The sequence below is a fragment of the Zootoca vivipara genome, chromosome 4 (genome assembly GCF_963506605.1).
Source record: "Zootoca vivipara chromosome 4, rZooViv1.1, whole genome shotgun sequence".
NCBI lineage: Eukaryota > Metazoa > Chordata > Lepidosauria > Squamata > Lacertidae > Zootoca > Zootoca vivipara.
The window spans coordinates 24,437,756-24,454,952 of NC_083279.1; the positions used below are offsets into that span (position 1 = coordinate 24,437,756).

The window sequence follows — 17,197 nt, forward strand, 5'->3', positions numbered from 1 at the left end:
CAGTAAAAGTGACATTTCTACTGTGATCCAAGTTGGGGGGGGAAGTATTTGGCAATATTCTAGCAGTGCAATCTTTTGCCTGTTTACTCAGAAATCAATGCTACTCTTTTTAATGAAGCCTATATAATGGTGTATACTTAGGATTGTCTCTTTGATAAACAATTACATGTTGCTTAACACTTGGTTGGCAAGATGCATATGAAAATAATTCCTGATGCAGTTGGTATCTAAATAGCTAAGTGGTAAAGGAAGAGATGGCAAGAACAAAACAGCTGATTGTTAAAAGAAAAAAAATGGTGAGGTTATCAACATTAAAACAGATTAATTATCAGTGCTGGTTGGTCTCTAAGCCAAGGGTGGACACAAGATGCAACAAACATAAGAAGAGATGTTGACATTGCAGTATCTGTGCTGTCGGGCACAGAGATCATCGTCAGTAAGTTCACATTACAGATGGAGCAAGCAGCAGTAATTAAACACTCTTGATGATGCTAAACCAGATTGGCACCTGTTCCACTAGCATAGAAGTGCAGGACTTGTTTATAGCCAGGATAACACTCTCCATGGGTGTGGATTGTATCTTTACTGCAAAGGAGTCAATAAATATCTCTTATCTCAGATAAAGTGTTCTCATACCAATTGGATCCCTAGACTTAAAAATGAAGCAATCACGGTAGGTGAAAAAGAGGAACCCTGAATGTATAGAAACCATGTGTGAAAAGTTAAATAGCTTTTTCAAGGGGCAGTAGTTACAGATCGAACTTTAACACCACATCAGATAAAATGTTTTTCAATGGATCTAGGCCAGTAATATACGCACATACATATCAGTATATAGGCATATATTTGTGAACCAGTCCAGAGATTTGTTTTGCTGCAAGATATTATGTTATCTGTCAACCTGTTGATGTTTCAATCCTGTTTGTGTGTTTAACACAAACCTTCCAGAGATTGGTGAACTCCCATCATCCCTGACCATTAGCCATGCTGGCAGGAGCTGATAGGAGTTGGAGTCTACCAACATCCAGATGGCCAACGTTTCTCCATCTCTGATTTCAGATATTGAGTGTTCATAAGTTAGAAAGGAATCAGAAAGTACTGTTCTTCTGAGGAAACAACCATATTGTAAAGCCAACCATACAACTTGACGGGGGGAGTTTCCTACTACGTACATCTCAGACAACTGTTGGACACAGTTTCAATTTATTTAAGACCCCCCCCAATAAATGTTCAATGTGTTGGTACTAACAAATAGCGCTTGAACATCTCAGGACGAGGTTACTTGAGAGACTGACTTATCCCTTATATTCCCAGTGGAACACTGTGGTTTGCAGATGAGTTTCTCCTGCAAGTTCTAAAGATCTCAGAAGCCCTCTCTGCAGTACCATGGATCAGGGCAAGATATGGCAGGTATCCGCCATCCATACTTTCCAGAAACAATTGAAAACATTTCCCCTCCTAACAGGGTATAATTAGGTCTTTACCATGAGTGTATGTTTTGCGCTGTTTTCATTTTATTTTAAAGATACCTGCTGCTGTTGGTTTTTAATGTCCCCCCCTGATTTTATTGTACATCACCTTGTGTCAGGCTTCAGGGAACCCGATACCTCCCAGTAATAGAGAGACAAGAAGCTCTTACCAATGTATTTTATTCAATGTTCACAGAGAGAGTCTTAGAAATGTCACCTCTCGGGTAATGGTGTTGATCCGAGTAATCTCCTTCCCTCTCAGTCGTCAACAGCACCACCACCCTTACAGTGGCTGCTTAAGGCCATTTTCCTTTTAGCTTTCTGCTCTACCACTTTCACTGCTCACTGGGTTCTGGGAGAAGGCGGGTCTGGAATGCTTTCTAATGATAACTGTCAGCCAGCTGCTCCAGCTTCGCTGCTCCCCCCCTCCCATTATCTCCCAGCTTTGCCCGTCTTCTGCAAACCACTGTTGTAAATCTGTACTGTCTTCCTCTTCTCTGGAAGGTGCAAGAGGAGTGGGGGGGGGTCTCCACCATTCCTCCTCAGTCCAGTCCTGACACCTTGAGATGATTGTGTGGATGACAATTAATGCATTAATGCTAATTATAATGACCCCTTCTGCTACATGAAAACAGTCTCTTCTATCAGCACATGAGAGATTTATGTTAACGGAAGACTGGTAATAACAACAACAACAACAACAACAACAACAACAACAACAACAACAACAACATGCTGCCCATCTGGCTGGGTTGCCCCAATCACTCTGGGTGTCTCTTACTGGCATGGCTACCCCTGTAAGAAAGACATCATTTCACAACTGTCAGAGTTGCAATAAGTTGCCATACAGATCTGCGCCATTTCTTCCCCAAGTGATTTACCGTCTGACCAATATGGATGATAGCTTTCAACGGCAAGGAAAGAACCCAGGAGCAAAATTAAAAGAGCGAATAGCATTCTCTCTCATTTCACTTGGGATACTTAATGGATGAGCAACCATGTGGCAATGGCATGGCATTGCTTTTCAGGACACATAAATCCAAAATTCCCTCAGGCACACGTTGAGTCACAGAGTTCTTGGAATTAAGGCCCGTACAACTGGTAATAGAAGGGAGAGACTTCCTGTCTAAGTTTCTATTATCCAGTACAGTGGAACCTCGGTTTATGAACACCTCGGTTTATGAATTTTCGGTTTATGAACACCGCAGACCCATCCGGAACGGATTAATTCACTTTCCATTACTTTTAATGGGAAAGTTCGCTTCAGTTTATGAACGCTTCAGTTTATGAACAGACTTCCGGAACCAATTGTGTTCATAAACCGAGGTACCACTGTAATGCTCTTTCCTTGCATCAAGTGCTCTTTCAAACTAAAAAGAGTTCTAGCATCGTTTGCTAATTAGTATTGCTTTGCGGACCGATTGTATATTATTGACATCTTCTAAAGTTTCCAAGTGAAGCAGTGTACTGAGTGTGGTTCTATGTTGCGGTAATTTGTAAGGCTATAGCATAACTCTCTGTTGCCATGTTAATAGCATTACATCTAATCTGAATGCCCCTGCACAACCTCCAAGATTTAGCCTAGCATATGGTAATACTACTTGTATAGTAAGTTTTAAAGCCCTAACTAGGATCAAAGGAGTTATCTGGTGTCAAGAGGTAAATACAGTGGTGCCTCGCTAGACGAAATTAATTCGTTCCACTGGTCTTTTCTTATAGCGAAAAATTCGTCTAGCGAATCCCATAGGAATGCATTGAATTTTTTTTGATTTTTTTTTTTGCCCATAGGAACGCATTAATTGAATTTCAATGCATTCCTATGGGAAACCGTGATTCGCTAGACGAATTTTTCGTAAAACGCATTCGTCTAGCGAGGCAAGCTCCGCTCGAAAAGTCCTTTCGTTAAGCGGAAATTTCGTTAAGCAGGGCATTCGTTAAGCGAGGCACCACTGTATTGCATTAGAACCTCTAGGTACTATGGGGGCAGAACTGGTATTGGTGGTGAATAATGCAATGAGAGACATGCCGTGGGACCCATGGCATGAGGAGATGCGGTAAATGGGCAAGAAGGTGTGTTGCTATGTTTTCTGGGGCTGAGATTGTGTTGGCACTTGGATAACTACAAGGTCAAAGCATTATAATCAATCATTAAGCGGCACTGGAGTACATAAAAAAACCAACTGCGCTTAAAATACCAAACAATGCTGTCTGCCACCTCTGAAACAGATTGTCTGCTTCAGCTGATGTTTATGCACAAGCATGTATGTTTCTGAGTAAAAATAGCCAAACCATTTCATTGGAAGCCCAAACTGGTTAATTTCATCCTCACATCAAGCCTGAGGACAGAAGCCTTAGGTTTTGTTAAAAGGCTTACGGTAAACCCAACTAGTTCTATTCTATTAAGATATCTTGATCAGAAATTGTCTGGATTGTTGCTGTGCAGCACCAGAGGGACTGCCTGGTATTAGACCAATTTTGTTTCTTTTATATATGTAAAAAATAAAATAAAAAACCCCATGTAGATGATTTTAATTTCTGTTGACTTCTTGGAGAAATAGACAAAAAACAGGGTTGACAGCATGACTTTACTGTGAAAATACTTTAATCTCTGCCTGTCATCTTGGGGCACAAACCACAGAAGCTGCGCAAGAGCACAAAAGTGTTTCCAAGCATACCCCATCATTTTAAGGGGACTTGGACAGAATAATATTCCAGTGTATCAGACCCCTGGAATCTAATTTTCAGGACTCTTCCTGATTTGGAGTCAGAGACATTTTACGGGGCTGGACCTAAACATTCCTGTAATTACAATTTATGATCAGCAGTTCACCTGCTCAGCAAAGAGAGAACGTACCTTTTTCCGTAGAGACACTGGTGTATTTTTGCTAATAAAAGCATCTGCAACCATTGTTTGCTTAGCTGTTTAGTTTAGCTATGTTCCTATGAACACTTACTTGGGAATAAGTCCTACTTTCTTCAGAATAAACAGCAAAGAACTTTCTTCTGAGCCAATGTGCGTAGGGTAGGGCAGTAATTCAAAAACTGTGGGATTCTGAGTAACCATGCATAAGATTGCAGTGTTCAATCCACGTGCTTTAAAACCTGATTCATTTTTATATGTTCTGAATACAGTACACAAAAATGATTAAAGCAGCAGCCTTACATACACTTATGTAGGAGTCAGAAGGACTTAGTTCTGGATAAACATGTTAGGCTCCAATAATAATAATAATAATAATAATAATAATAATAATAATTTCTACCCTGCCCATCTGACTGGGTTTCCCCAGCCACTCTGGGTGGCTTTCAACAGAACATTAAAAACAGAATAGAACAACAAACATTAAAAACTTCCCTAAACAGGGCTGCCTTCAGATGTCTTCTAAAAGTTGGATAGTTGTTTATTTCCTTGACCACCACCGAGAAGGCCCTCTGCCTGGTTCACTGTAACTTCGCTTCTTCAGTGTCCAGGCTGATTGATGGGGCTGGAGACGCTCCTTCAAATATAAACATCCTTTGTGATCATCAGAAGAAAAGCCATGTTTAATATATATATATTTACCACACTGGAACAAAATCAAATTTAAAGGGTGCTTTTAACTCTCAGTTCCATTAATTAATCAGCTAACTCTATAGGTCATTAATCTAAAACTATCAGAATATTCAAATTATTTGGCGGTTATTGTCTCATGGAAAAGACTGTCTCACAAGTTAGCATTTATGATTGCTGTATTAAGAATGCTGCTACCTTTGATCCTGTGAGCAACTGAGAGGAGGAGGAGTTTGGATTTGATATCCCGCTTTATCACTACCCTAAGGAGTCTCAAAGCGGCTAACATTCTCCTTTCCCTTCCTCCTCCACAACAAACACTCTGTGAGGTGAGTGGGGCTGAGAGACTTCAAAGAAGTGTGACTAGCCCAAGGTCACCCAGCAGCTGCATGTGGAGGAGCGGAGACATGAACCCGGTTCCCCAGATTATGAGTCTACCGCTCTTAACCACTACACCACACTGGAGGGTGAACTTTGGCAAGCTGGCAGGCTTTTTCCTTCTCTAGTTCTAATGCAACTTCAAAAATTTGTTTCCTGGAACTGAGCATTTCAAGTCAAGTCAAGTGCCTCTTTGATCTTGTCTGTATCTTCCACTGCCTGAAGGGACAGTGTGATTGGATCCTGTTTCATATGACATTTTTCGCTGGCTTAAGGTAGAGTCCAGCTCATATGTCTTTGAAGTGACTGGGGTTCTTTTTTTGGTTGCTTCCTCTTATCAGTTCTGCTACATGAACAGTGAGACTAATTTAAATATGTCACGGTAGGGCAAAGAAAATAAATAAGACATGCTCCTATGCTCATGCACGCAAATTTTATTTTCCTCTGCTCTCTGTTTCAAAGTGATTTGTGATTTTATCGTGGTCCCATATTGGTTGTATAGTGTTGTTTTCATTGGGATTTTGTTTGTGTTATCCCCCGTTAGCCGTCCAGGTAATGTTGGTTACAGGGCAGCCTATGCAAGTCTGCTGCTAAATTTTAAATAAGTCTTACACTGATTAATCAAGTGAGTCTTAATGCATACATTTTAGTACAACTCAAGCAATAGCTTTGAAGGAGAAGAAAAGCATACGTTCTCTTGGTTCTCCATATATAATGGTCATGCCGTATGCTCCATTTAGGAACTTTACAAATTTGAAAACTTTGGGGATGAATCTGTTACTTGGACAGAAAGACTTATGAAAGAAATATGCCAAACATTGTGTGACATGCAGCATGAGTCTTACTGAACTATTGGACAACACCCAACTGTTCCCTGCTGTTAAAATAGCCATCTTTAGAGCACTTTCCCTCCCAGTTACAACTTCGCAAGTAAACAGTCATTCAGCACTCTGTGCTGGGTGAAAACATGGCTACATTTGACAATGAGTGGAGATCAATTGTCTGGCTTGTGTTTGTTCATTGCCCATAAAGAAAAGTTGAAGAACTACTCCAGGAACAAATTTATAGAAGAAGTTATTGACTGATTTGGCCAAGACCTTCAAGGATTCCAGATTTTGTTTAAACCCACTTTGTGTTTTATTCTCCTTTATGTTATGTACAGACAAGCATTTCCCCGCCCCGCCCCCAAAAGTTAATCAAACCAAGACAGATTCTGTGTAAAAGTTGTTAAATTCAGTTTTTAATTTGACTTAGTATTGTTGTTCAATGGACAAATTGTCTTTCTAGTGTTGCGAAATGGACAAATAAATCAAGTTGTTAGAAGTTAGTTCTGAAATGTACAATCCCATGCAATGCAGTAAATCACAAACAAGACAATTCTCATTGCCTCATCGCTTCTCTTTGGCACCATGTTATAGCATGAGCAGTTCAGTCATATAAACTGCAAATAGTCAACAACCTGTAGTTACAAGTAGTAGACCTTGCCTGTCTGCACTGGACTTTTGGGTGGGGACACCATTGCTATGTAGACTGCATTCCAGTAACCCAGTACTGATGTAACTAAGAAATGTGTGCAACGGGCACAGCAACCAGGCAGAGGGCCTTCTTGGTAGTGGCGCCCACCCTGTGGAATGCCCTCCCATCAGATGTCAAGGAAATAAACAACGAACTGATTTTTAGAAGACATATGAAGGCAACCCTGTTTAGGGAAGTTCTAAATGTTTTATGTTTTATTGTGTTTTTAATATTCTGTTGGGAGCCACCCACAGTGCCTGGGAAAACCCAGCCATATGGGTGGGGTAATAATAACAACAACAACAACAACAACAACAACAACAACAACAACGTACTACTACTACAAAGATTACCATAATAAAGGACAAAAGTGGTAAGGACCTAACAGAAGCAGAAGACATCAAGAAGAGGTGGCAAGAATACACAGAGGAATTATACCAGAAAGATATGGAGGTCTCGTACACCCCAGGTAGTGTGGTTGCTGACCTTGAGCCAGACATCCTGGAGAGTGAAGTCAAATGGGCCTTAGAAAGCACTGCTAATAACAAGGCCAGTGGAAGTGATAATATTCTAGCTGAACTATTTAAAAATTTAAAAGATGATGCTGTTAAGGTGCTACACCCAATATGCCAGCAAGTTTGGAAAATTCAGCAATGGCCAGAGGATTGGAGAAGATCAGTCTACATCTCAATCCCAAAGAAGGGCAGTGCCAAAGAATGCTCCAACTACCACACAATTGCCCTCATTTCACACGCTAGCAAGGTTATGCTTAAAATACTACAAGGCAGGCTTAGGCAGTATGTGGACCGAGAACTCCCAGAAGTGCAAGCTGGATTTCGAAGGGGCAGAGGAACCAGAGACCAAATAGCAAACATGCACTGGATTATGGAGAAAGCTTCTGCTTCATTGACTATGCAAAAGCCTTTGACTGTGTTGACCACAGCAAACTATGGCAAGTTCTTAAAGAAATGGGAGTGCCTGATCACCTCATCTGTCTCCTGAGAAATCTTTATGTGGGACAAGAATCTACAGTTAGAACAGGATATGGAACAACTGATTGGTTCAAAATTGGGAAAGGAGTACGACAAGGTTGTATATTGTCTCTGCGCTTATTTAACTTATATGCAGAATTCATCATGCACAAGGCTGAACTAGATGAATCCCAAGCCGGAATTAAGATTGCCGGAAGAAATATCAACAACCTCAGATATGCAGATGACACAACCTTGATGGCAGAAAGTGAGGAGGAATTAAAGAACCTTTTAATGAGGGCGAAAGAGGAGAGCGCAAAATATGGTCTGAAGCTCAACATCAAAAAAACCAATATCATGGCCACTGGTCCCATCACCTCCTGGCAAATAGAAGGGGAAGAAACAGAGTCAGTGAGTGATGTTACTTTCTTCGGCTCCTTGATCACTGCAGATGGTGACAGCAGTCACGAAATTAAAAGACGCCTGCTTCTTGGGAGAAAAGTAATGACAAACTTAGACAGCATCTTAAAAAGCAGAGACATCACCTTGCCGACAAAGGTCCGTATAGTTAAAGGTATGGTTTTCCCAGTAGTGATGTATGGAAGTGAGAGCTGGACCATAAAGAAGGCTGATTGCCGAAGAATTGATGCTTTTGAATTATGGTGCTGGAGGAGACTCTTGAGAGTCCCATGGACTGCAAGAAGATCAAACCTATCCATTCTGAAGGAAATCAGCCCTGAGTGTTCACTGGAAGGACAGATCCTGAAGCTGAGGCTCCAATACTTTGGCCACCTCATGAGAAGAGAAGACTCCCTGGAAAAGACCCTGATGTTGGGAAAGATGGAGGGCACAAGGAGAAGGGGACGACAGAGGATGAGATGGTTGGACAGTGTTCTCGAAGCTACGAACATGAGTTTGACCAAACTGTGGGAGGCAGTGCAAGACAGGAGTGCCTGGCGTGCTCTGGTCCATGGGGTCACGAAGAGTCGGACACGACTAAACGACTAAACAACAACAACAACTTCTTGAACTGAGCAGAGGAACTCCTGTTCTGACCTCTGCTGCCACCTGGTTATCTCTGTGTAAATCTGATTCCAGCGAATTCCCAAAGAGAGAACATGTTTTCCCCACACACTATCCAAACCAGATTGACTTTGGAAAAGGGGCTCAAACTTCCTTATTCTTGTCTGGTTTTTTTGTTTTGGAAAGGTTATCTTCAATTTCATTTTATAATGTATATAAAACAGAGAGAAACATTCTAACAACAAACAAAAAACCGCAAAACTATAAAATAGGCAGGTAGAATGAGTACAGTTGCACATGGGTTAAAATAACAAAGTCCAAGTAAAGACTAGCAATGTTATCAGATTCTTATCTGTTTGAACTTCAGCTTGTTAGCCATAATCCAGCCCATTAACACCTTCAGGGAGTGGTTAGAACCCCAAAAGCTTGATTTGTCTCTGGTGTAAAAGAGAATTAGAATGGTGTGACATCTGTATATTGATGCATCTGCATAGTAGGCAGATGCCCTAAAAATAGAAGGGATTCTAAAGGTATTTCTGAGAGGCAAAAATCTCTCTCGGTTTTTAGATTGTCATATTGGAGGATCTGTTGTTACTGGCTGGAATGCTGAAGGCATATAAGTCCAGAAGATGCATTTCTAAAACGCATTGCATTACGTTGAATCAAGTCACTGAATGACAAAGGGGAAGTAATTGTCTAGAGCAGAAAGAAGATGCATTTCTGCGGCCCATACTCAGTGAGGATTCTTCTTGAGTAAGTGTGAAAGGATCAGACTTCTGAGTACTGTATGTGATGGTGGTGGTGAAACAGATTTGCAACAGCAACAAGAAAATGGAATTAAACTACTTCCACAGCAATGAGCATGTATGAAGAAGACTCAGCCAATCATGACTTATACAACTTGCCCATCAAACTGGGTTTTTCAGGACTGATTCCGTGGGGGTTTAACACTTCACCGGAGGGGTCAACTTGCTTTCAGCCCCTTCTGAAACCTAAGGCAGCTCAGGCAAATCACAAGTGCATCAGTATTGTCAGTGTGAGGCTCTAGATCCAAATAGAAATTACAAAAACTGTTATGGTGAGGTTGGCAGCAGAGTGGGGGGAATCTAATCATTCCGATTTTGAAATCATGGCTGTGAATCTGCACATGTTCAAAGGCACTCTTTTCATACTGCTTCATATTTTTCCTGTATTAAGCTGGAGACACAGAGAATTGTCTTACTCTATGCTGGACCAGGAGCTGTGGCTTGGGATTTCCATGGATGCCTAACAAGGAGGAAAGATCTGCTAGGGTATTAATGCTGTGAGCTCTTCCATCCTATGCTCAGGCTGTATATATGTGTAAAACCACATGGCCTAAAGACACCACAGTCTCTATTGACCTTCATTCCAAACAAACTGAATCCTGGCTGAAACTCCTGGAGTCTCTTGCTGCTCTGAGAGTGGGTTGCACACAACAGTACTGTATTTACTGAAGGAAGACAAATCAGTGACTTATATTTCCACATGACTTCCTCTGTGCTGCCTTTCTTTGGCAATCAAGCAGCTCTGTGCAATACAGTGATATTATTAGTAATATGTATCCACACACTTTATTTTCACGGTTAATCCTTTGAAACCAGAACCACTTTGTGTTACTCTTTCCAAGAGTAATGTTTCCGAGCACAATTAAAAGTGTTGGTGCTGACCTTCAAAGCCCTAAATGGTCTCGGTCCGTCATACCTGAAGGAGATGCTTCTCCACCCCCATCGTTCTGCCCGGACACTGAGGTCCAATGCCGAGGGCCTTCTGGCAGTTCCCTCGTTGCGAGAAGCCAAGTTGCAGGGAACCAGGCAGAGGGCCTTCTCGGTAGTGGCGCCCGCCCTGTGGAACGCCCTCCCATCAGGTGTCAAAGAGAAAAACAGCTATCAGATTTTTAGAAGACATCTGAAGGCAGCCCTATTTAGAGAGGCTTTTAATCTTTAATCATTTATTTTATTCTTCTGTTGGAAGCTGCCCAGAGCAGCTGGGGAAACCCAGCCAGATGGGCGGGGTATAAATATATTATTATTATTATTATCCAATATGCTAGCTGAGAAAGTGTTTGTTTTGTACCATGTGCATGGTAGCTTGAGTGTCCTTTTTCATCATGAATATCTGGATTGGAGAGTTGATTCATGCATCAGCTTGCCATATAGTTCCACTGTAGCATCTTGTGGTGTACTCTACTGGGAAAGTGGTGGCATTTGCGCTTTTATATAATTGTTTATTAGCACTGCCAAATAACTAAAGGTTTTCGAATCAATTAACAGACTTGCATTTGATAAATATGTTCAATTAAAGCAAAATGTTGTGGTTTCTCATAACGGAGAACATTTAGGGAATCTTTTGTCATATAATTGCTTAAATTTATAGAAATAAATAGCCAGGATAAATTAAAAAAAACCTTTCTAAGAAACCATTCAATCCAATTGCCTATGAAGTGTGTATAAATTGACAGTATCTGCATTACTGTTAATCTGATACTTTAAGAGAATCAGGACTGGTTTAAAATCCTAGCAAAAAGATAAAACCCACACACAGATCAATAAACCCACCTATGCCTTCAAGTACAATTGTTTACTCCTATGGGGCAAATGCTATAGGCTCTGAAAGACAACCCATTCATTCCGAAAGGCTGGTAGATTCCAGGACCGTGTCTGAAAACACCCCACCCCATCTCCCTATTATTTATACTGAAAGTATGTTGATTTCTTAAAATTAAAATTGCAGGTGTGGAGGGTGCAATGGCACTTGGAATGGAACATAAAAGAAGTGGTTCGAGAAGTGAAAGGAGGCTAAGTAGATGCTTATGAAAGCCCATGTTTGATTACAAAAATGGAGGTTCTTATTTGTCCTTATTACTACAGTTGCTGGATCCACTTCCAGAAATAATGTGCCTTCAGACATTCCAAGGCATTGCACCTCTCACCAGACCTCTTTCCCATCTGCTGTACATAACAGGTCCCTAATCTTTTCCACAGCAAAACAAGTAGAAACCCTGGGAAACAAAATTTGAGTGTACCCACAGAAGTTTGAGGGACAAGCTTCTAGAATAGCGTTTCTCAGATAGTGGGAACAACCACTCTGGTTCAGGGCACATTCAGGTGGGCACATTTTGTACCACAGCCAGCACAGTGCCTCTTCCCTAAGGTGAGAGGGTGGAGAAGAGATGCTGAGTACCTGAGCCATTCACCAGCACATCCTCTTTCAAAAATGCCCTCCCCTCCCTTCTGGTTAACGTAGATGTCTGAAGCTGTGTGTGGCTATTGTGAGGGCTCTAGGAAGGGGTAAATATTCAAGTAGTAACAGGCTGTTCTCCTACTCTAGAGAAAAATTAAGATTCCTTTTCCATTGTTGCTGATGAGGGCTGGTGGTGCATATATTTATTAGCGTGTAAATTCTCAGAAGTTGGCTCCTGTAATGTACCACGTGGTTGTTTCCCTGTTCTAGAAATCTACAAGGCCGCCAAGACAGTCTTCTCTGCCCTGGAGTTCCCAGGAGGTTCAAAAGCTTTCTAGCAGCACCTCACCTCTGATGCTCCCTCCAGGGGCTCCAGCTGCAACCTAGGCAGCCGTCACCTAGCTACTGCTGCCTTTGTGGGGGCCAGGCGAGTGATATCAGGAAACAAACGGAAACGGCCTGTTGGCAGCAGGTCCCCTTCTTTTTAGCCACGCTTCCCTGACCATTTTCTCAGATCTGCAACACATGAAGCCTTTCTCGTCTTCTGTGCACAATCCCCCTACCACCAGCCCATTCCCCTTGTACATTCCTGGAGTGGCTTTGGAAGGAAGTTTTCGAGGGGATTGTTTCTACGCTCCCACTAAACGCCCCCACTGGCCGAGCCAACAAAACAAAAAGCAGCTCTCACAGCTTCCTTGTAGGGCACAAAAAGGCTTTTGATGCTCTCCATTTATCGCAACACACAGTCACACATACACCGGCGGATGTGGAACAGATCATCCTCCTTTCCTTCCCGCCTCTCCACCTTTTTTTTGTTTTGTTTGTTTGCTTGGCGGGGTCACTTCTGTACAGAGCGACGCCCAGGTTCAAGCTTAAGGTAATGCGCTCAACGTCGAGCGCGCCTGTATGCAAAATATATTATGCTGTATTAAAAAGAGAGAGAGAGGGAGGCGTAAAGGGGTGTGTGTTGTTGTATTGTACTGGAGAAGTTCGGAGCGCGCATGCTCGCCCGCACCGTATGACGTGAGCTGACTGGCTAAGCAGGGAAAGATCAAAGCGCGAGTGAGAAGAACCTGAGGCTTTCGGGGAGCTTGCAACACAGAGAGCCGTCGCGCGCGAAGCAGCCGGCTTTAGGGGGCAAGTTTCCTGAAGCACTGAAGCGCGGGGGGGACGGGACCCGGCCTTGCCGCCCCGCTACCTGCGCAAGTCTCCGAGCAAAGTTGCCTTTTGTCCCCCCCCCCCATAATCCTGCTCCTCCTCCTGCTCCTCCTCCTCCACCGCCGCTTTTTCGGAGCGAGCTGCCGGGGACGGCTGGCTGGCGTGAGCGCACATGGGCAGAGGCAACCGAGGCGCCCCAGCCTGGCGCACGCATGACTGAGCGGAAGAATCGCCCGCCAAGAATCCCCGGCAGGTCAAGGCAGGGCAGGGATGTGGCTGCGGCTGCCATGAGACAGAAACTCCGGCGTGGTAGTGGATGTAGGAAGTAGCAGAGGGGCGGCGACCGAGACCGAGAGAAGCTCCCCCTGGCTGGAGTCTCCCGCCTGTAGGAGAAGGAGCAGGCGGCGGCGCAGGAGGAGGCTGAGAGCCGCCTGAGCAGCTGCCCGTCGCCTCGCCATGGATTGCAGCCGCCTCAGGACTCTTATTAATAGATACGTGAGTATCCGGCGCCCCCCTGGGCAGGGGTCGGTGCTGCCTGCCGTCGCCAAGGCGTCCTGGCGAGCGCGCCAAAGCAAAAAAAGAGGAAAGCTTGCCTGGCTTTGCTCATAGTGTAGAAGCGCTGCCTTGCGCGCAGGCATGGCGCACTGGCCCCTCTCGCGCAGAGCACCCGAGCATGGCGAAGATGTTGCTTTCTTTAATTTTAGGGCACCGCAGACCCGAAGGGAGCAAAGCCCGGCGAGTCCCTCCCCGCTTCATCTTTCTGTCTGTGAAATGTTGATCCCCGGAGACAAATTCTCCGCCGCTCCCCTTAGATTTTCCTAGAGATAAAAAGGAAGGGCTTCTCCTCCTTCCCATTCATAGATGTTGTGCCTCATCTACGGTTGATAGTCCTATTACTCTGCGTGCAGTTTGCTTCTGAATAGGTGAATTTAGGAAATCGGCCTCCCACCTGCTTTTAAACACAGGATTACTTTGTGCAGTGCTTTTTTTCTGGGGGACGGACGGACGCAGGGGTAAACATACCCCTAAACATTTTGTGAATCTAAGTATGTCCTCATTGAGGGGCAGTATTTCAATATGAGTAGGGAAATGAGAGTACTGTACCCCTAAACGGTTTTTGTTTTGTTTTTTAAGAAAAAAAGCACTGCTTTTGTGTAAACTTGCATATGCACAACCATCATCTCTTTTTCAACTTTCTAATTTGCTTTTTAAAAATTATTCTTTATACAACATTAAAGTCTCACAAATAATATAACTGATCAAATAATATAATATAACCGTAGAGAGGGGCTTATGATCTGAAAATAGAGATGCTGTATGTGCTTTTGCAACCCAAGAAAAACTCTAATAAAAGCAATTTTTAAAAAAATAAAATATTATTTCACTGCTGGCAGCACAGCTTCCTTCTTTTGGCAACTGGAGGCTGAAAACTATTTGGAACTGATCAAATAACATTAGATTACCCTTCTACTTGGCCGGGCAGAGTGTGGCCATGAACATTTCAGTCCAGCATATGATTTGCTTGCTGTAATTTATGCTTGGGGGAAAGCTAATAGGCCAGCAACACTCAAAATTAATTGACATATGTTGCCAGCGCTTTCTTAAGCCTCTTTAAATCGAATTAAGAAAATGGTTCTCAACAGTTGCCTCTGAAGGTCAGCAACAGATGACAATTGGTTGGATAGCTGCACTAAACCATCACACTAATCCTAAAGAATACTTGCATCATATTCTCCAGTGGAGTTTACTTTCAGAAAATTGTGTGAAGAATGACTGCCTACAGTAACTGAAGTTATTTCCAATTACCTTATTTTTCCATGTATAAGACTAGGTTTTTTCCCCTAAAAATTAATGTCAAAAATTAGGGGCCGTCTTATACACAGATAGTGCCGTGGGTGGGTTTTCTTAAATCCGAGTTCCCAAAAATAGGGGGCGTCATATATGGGGGCATCTTATAGACGGAAAAATACGGTAAATGTGTTTGGTTTGAGGTGTGTAAGAATGTAGCAGAAAATTAGTTCAGCTGAAAGCCAATGGTAAGCATTGTAAAACTGGGGTGCCAGTTTGTATTTGATCCTGTACTTCATTAGGAATCCTGTGGAGAGAGAGAGAGAGAGAACCTCTTGCTACAGTTAATGTTTCAAAAAACCACAATGTAAACAGATTGACAGATATGCACATTTTATGATGCTCGTATATGTAATAAGGCTCTGGAGCCTGTCTGTTTACAAGCTCCCCTTCTTTCTGAAGCTTTCCAGTAAGTGATCCGTCATGAGTCTGATAGTCTCATGATTTGCGCTGAGGTCAGAACAAAAAGCCCTTGAGGCATATTATACATTATTGTCTCCAGCAGGCAGCCATTGCTTAGTTGTCTGTGTTTTCCTGAGCATGCTGATACAATGTATGCTTTCTTATCTAAAAAAGTGGGGGGGGGGAACCCATGTAAAATAGTGTGTGTTGGTTGCTTTTAGTCTGCAATCCAATGCATGCTTACCTGGGGTATGAGCCCCATTGAGTGCAGTGGGTCTTACTTCTGAGCAGGACTGCTTTGTTAGTTACTTTGTTTGCAAATGCTGAAGAATGATAATGTGGTAGGTCTAGATGAGCAACCAGTAGCTAATTGTATATTATTTAGCATTTTGGAAGGGCTGTGGTCATATCAGTTGTTTCTTGAGTTGCTAGCCTATAGAGCAGGCAAAGTTGTGCATAGGTAAAGGTAAAGGGACCCCTGACCATTAGGTCCAGTCGTGACCGACTCTGGGGTTGCGCGCTCATCTCGCATTATTGGCCGAGGGAGCCGGCGTATAGCTTCCAGGTCATGTGGACAGCATGACAAAGCCGCTTCTGGCAAACCAGAGCAGCCCATGGAAACGCCGTTTACCTTCCCGCTGTAGCGGTTCCTATTTATCTACTTGCATTTTGACGTGCTTTCGAACTGCTAGGTTGGCAGGAGCTGGGACCAAGCAACGGGAGCTCACCCCGTCACAGGGATTCGAACCGCCGACCTTCTGATCAGCAAGCCCTAGGCTCAGTGGTTTAACCACAGCGCCACCTGAGCAGGCAAAGTTGTGCATACTCCACTCTAAATAAATAAACACAGAAATTTTATGCCAAGAAAGTGTATAAACTATGGAAATGTTGCCAATAAATATACTTGGAGTGGACCCACTGAAATTAATAAAACTTGGTTAGTCACACCTATTAACTTCAGTAGATCTATTCTGAGTAGGGCTAGCATTTGGCACAACCCATAATTTGTTACTGTTTTAGGTAAATTTTATTCTAGTTTTACCACTTCCGTGACTGGTAAGAGGATTTCCTCTTGTTCAGGCATTCCTTTGGCTTCTGGGTTGTCAGCACAGTGGTGAACTTTGGGCTCTCAAATTTCAGTGGTGTCCTATGCGAGACTTAACATTTGGTGGCCTCTGCCTCTCATGATTCATTCCACAGCATTGTTCTGGTGCCCCCTGTTGTGCTGTACCTAGGGTGGCTGAACCAGTCTCGCTACCCTAAAATTGCCTCTGTTAAGCAGGTGCTGTCCATACACTGCCCAGTGTATCCTGACAACATAAGGGCCAGATCTGAGATTATTGGGAAGCTGAGTTGTTCACCCACTACAGCATCTCTGCAGGCTGAGCACTCCTGCAGATTTTATGTAGCCCTGAATATGCGTTAATGCTCACCAGCTTGCACTCTCCTCACAAAACAACAACTTCCACAATCCTCTGTCATCACGGAAAAGGATAATAACATACTGCCATATCTACCCACAATCAGACAAGTGGAAATGTTTTCTTGGTGGGCTAGTATCCACACACCCACACACACCCTGCACACTTGAGCTCTCACCTCAAGTGTGAGGTGGAAATAAAAGAGACTTGCTGAATGCAACAAAGGGTAGGACCTTAAAAGACATCATACACATGTTTTTT

General features: G+C 43.1%; 1 protein-coding gene across 2 annotated transcripts in view; it reads left to right on the top strand.

The window, feature by feature from the left end:
- Positions 1–13,111: 13,111 nt before the first annotated feature.
- Positions 13,112–17,197, top strand: part of ATP11A (ATPase phospholipid transporting 11A) — a 109,403-nt gene continuing 105,317 nt past the window's right edge. Inside the window, exon 1 of one of the 2 annotated variants that reach the window (XM_060273372.1) lies at positions 13,112–13,760. In XM_060273372.1, the coding sequence (XP_060129355.1) occupies positions 13,722–13,760 (39 nt within the window). In that variant the 5' untranslated portion in view covers positions 13,112–13,721. The remainder of the gene's footprint in view (positions 13,761–17,197) is intronic. The other variant, XM_060273373.1, reaches the window with a different exon arrangement.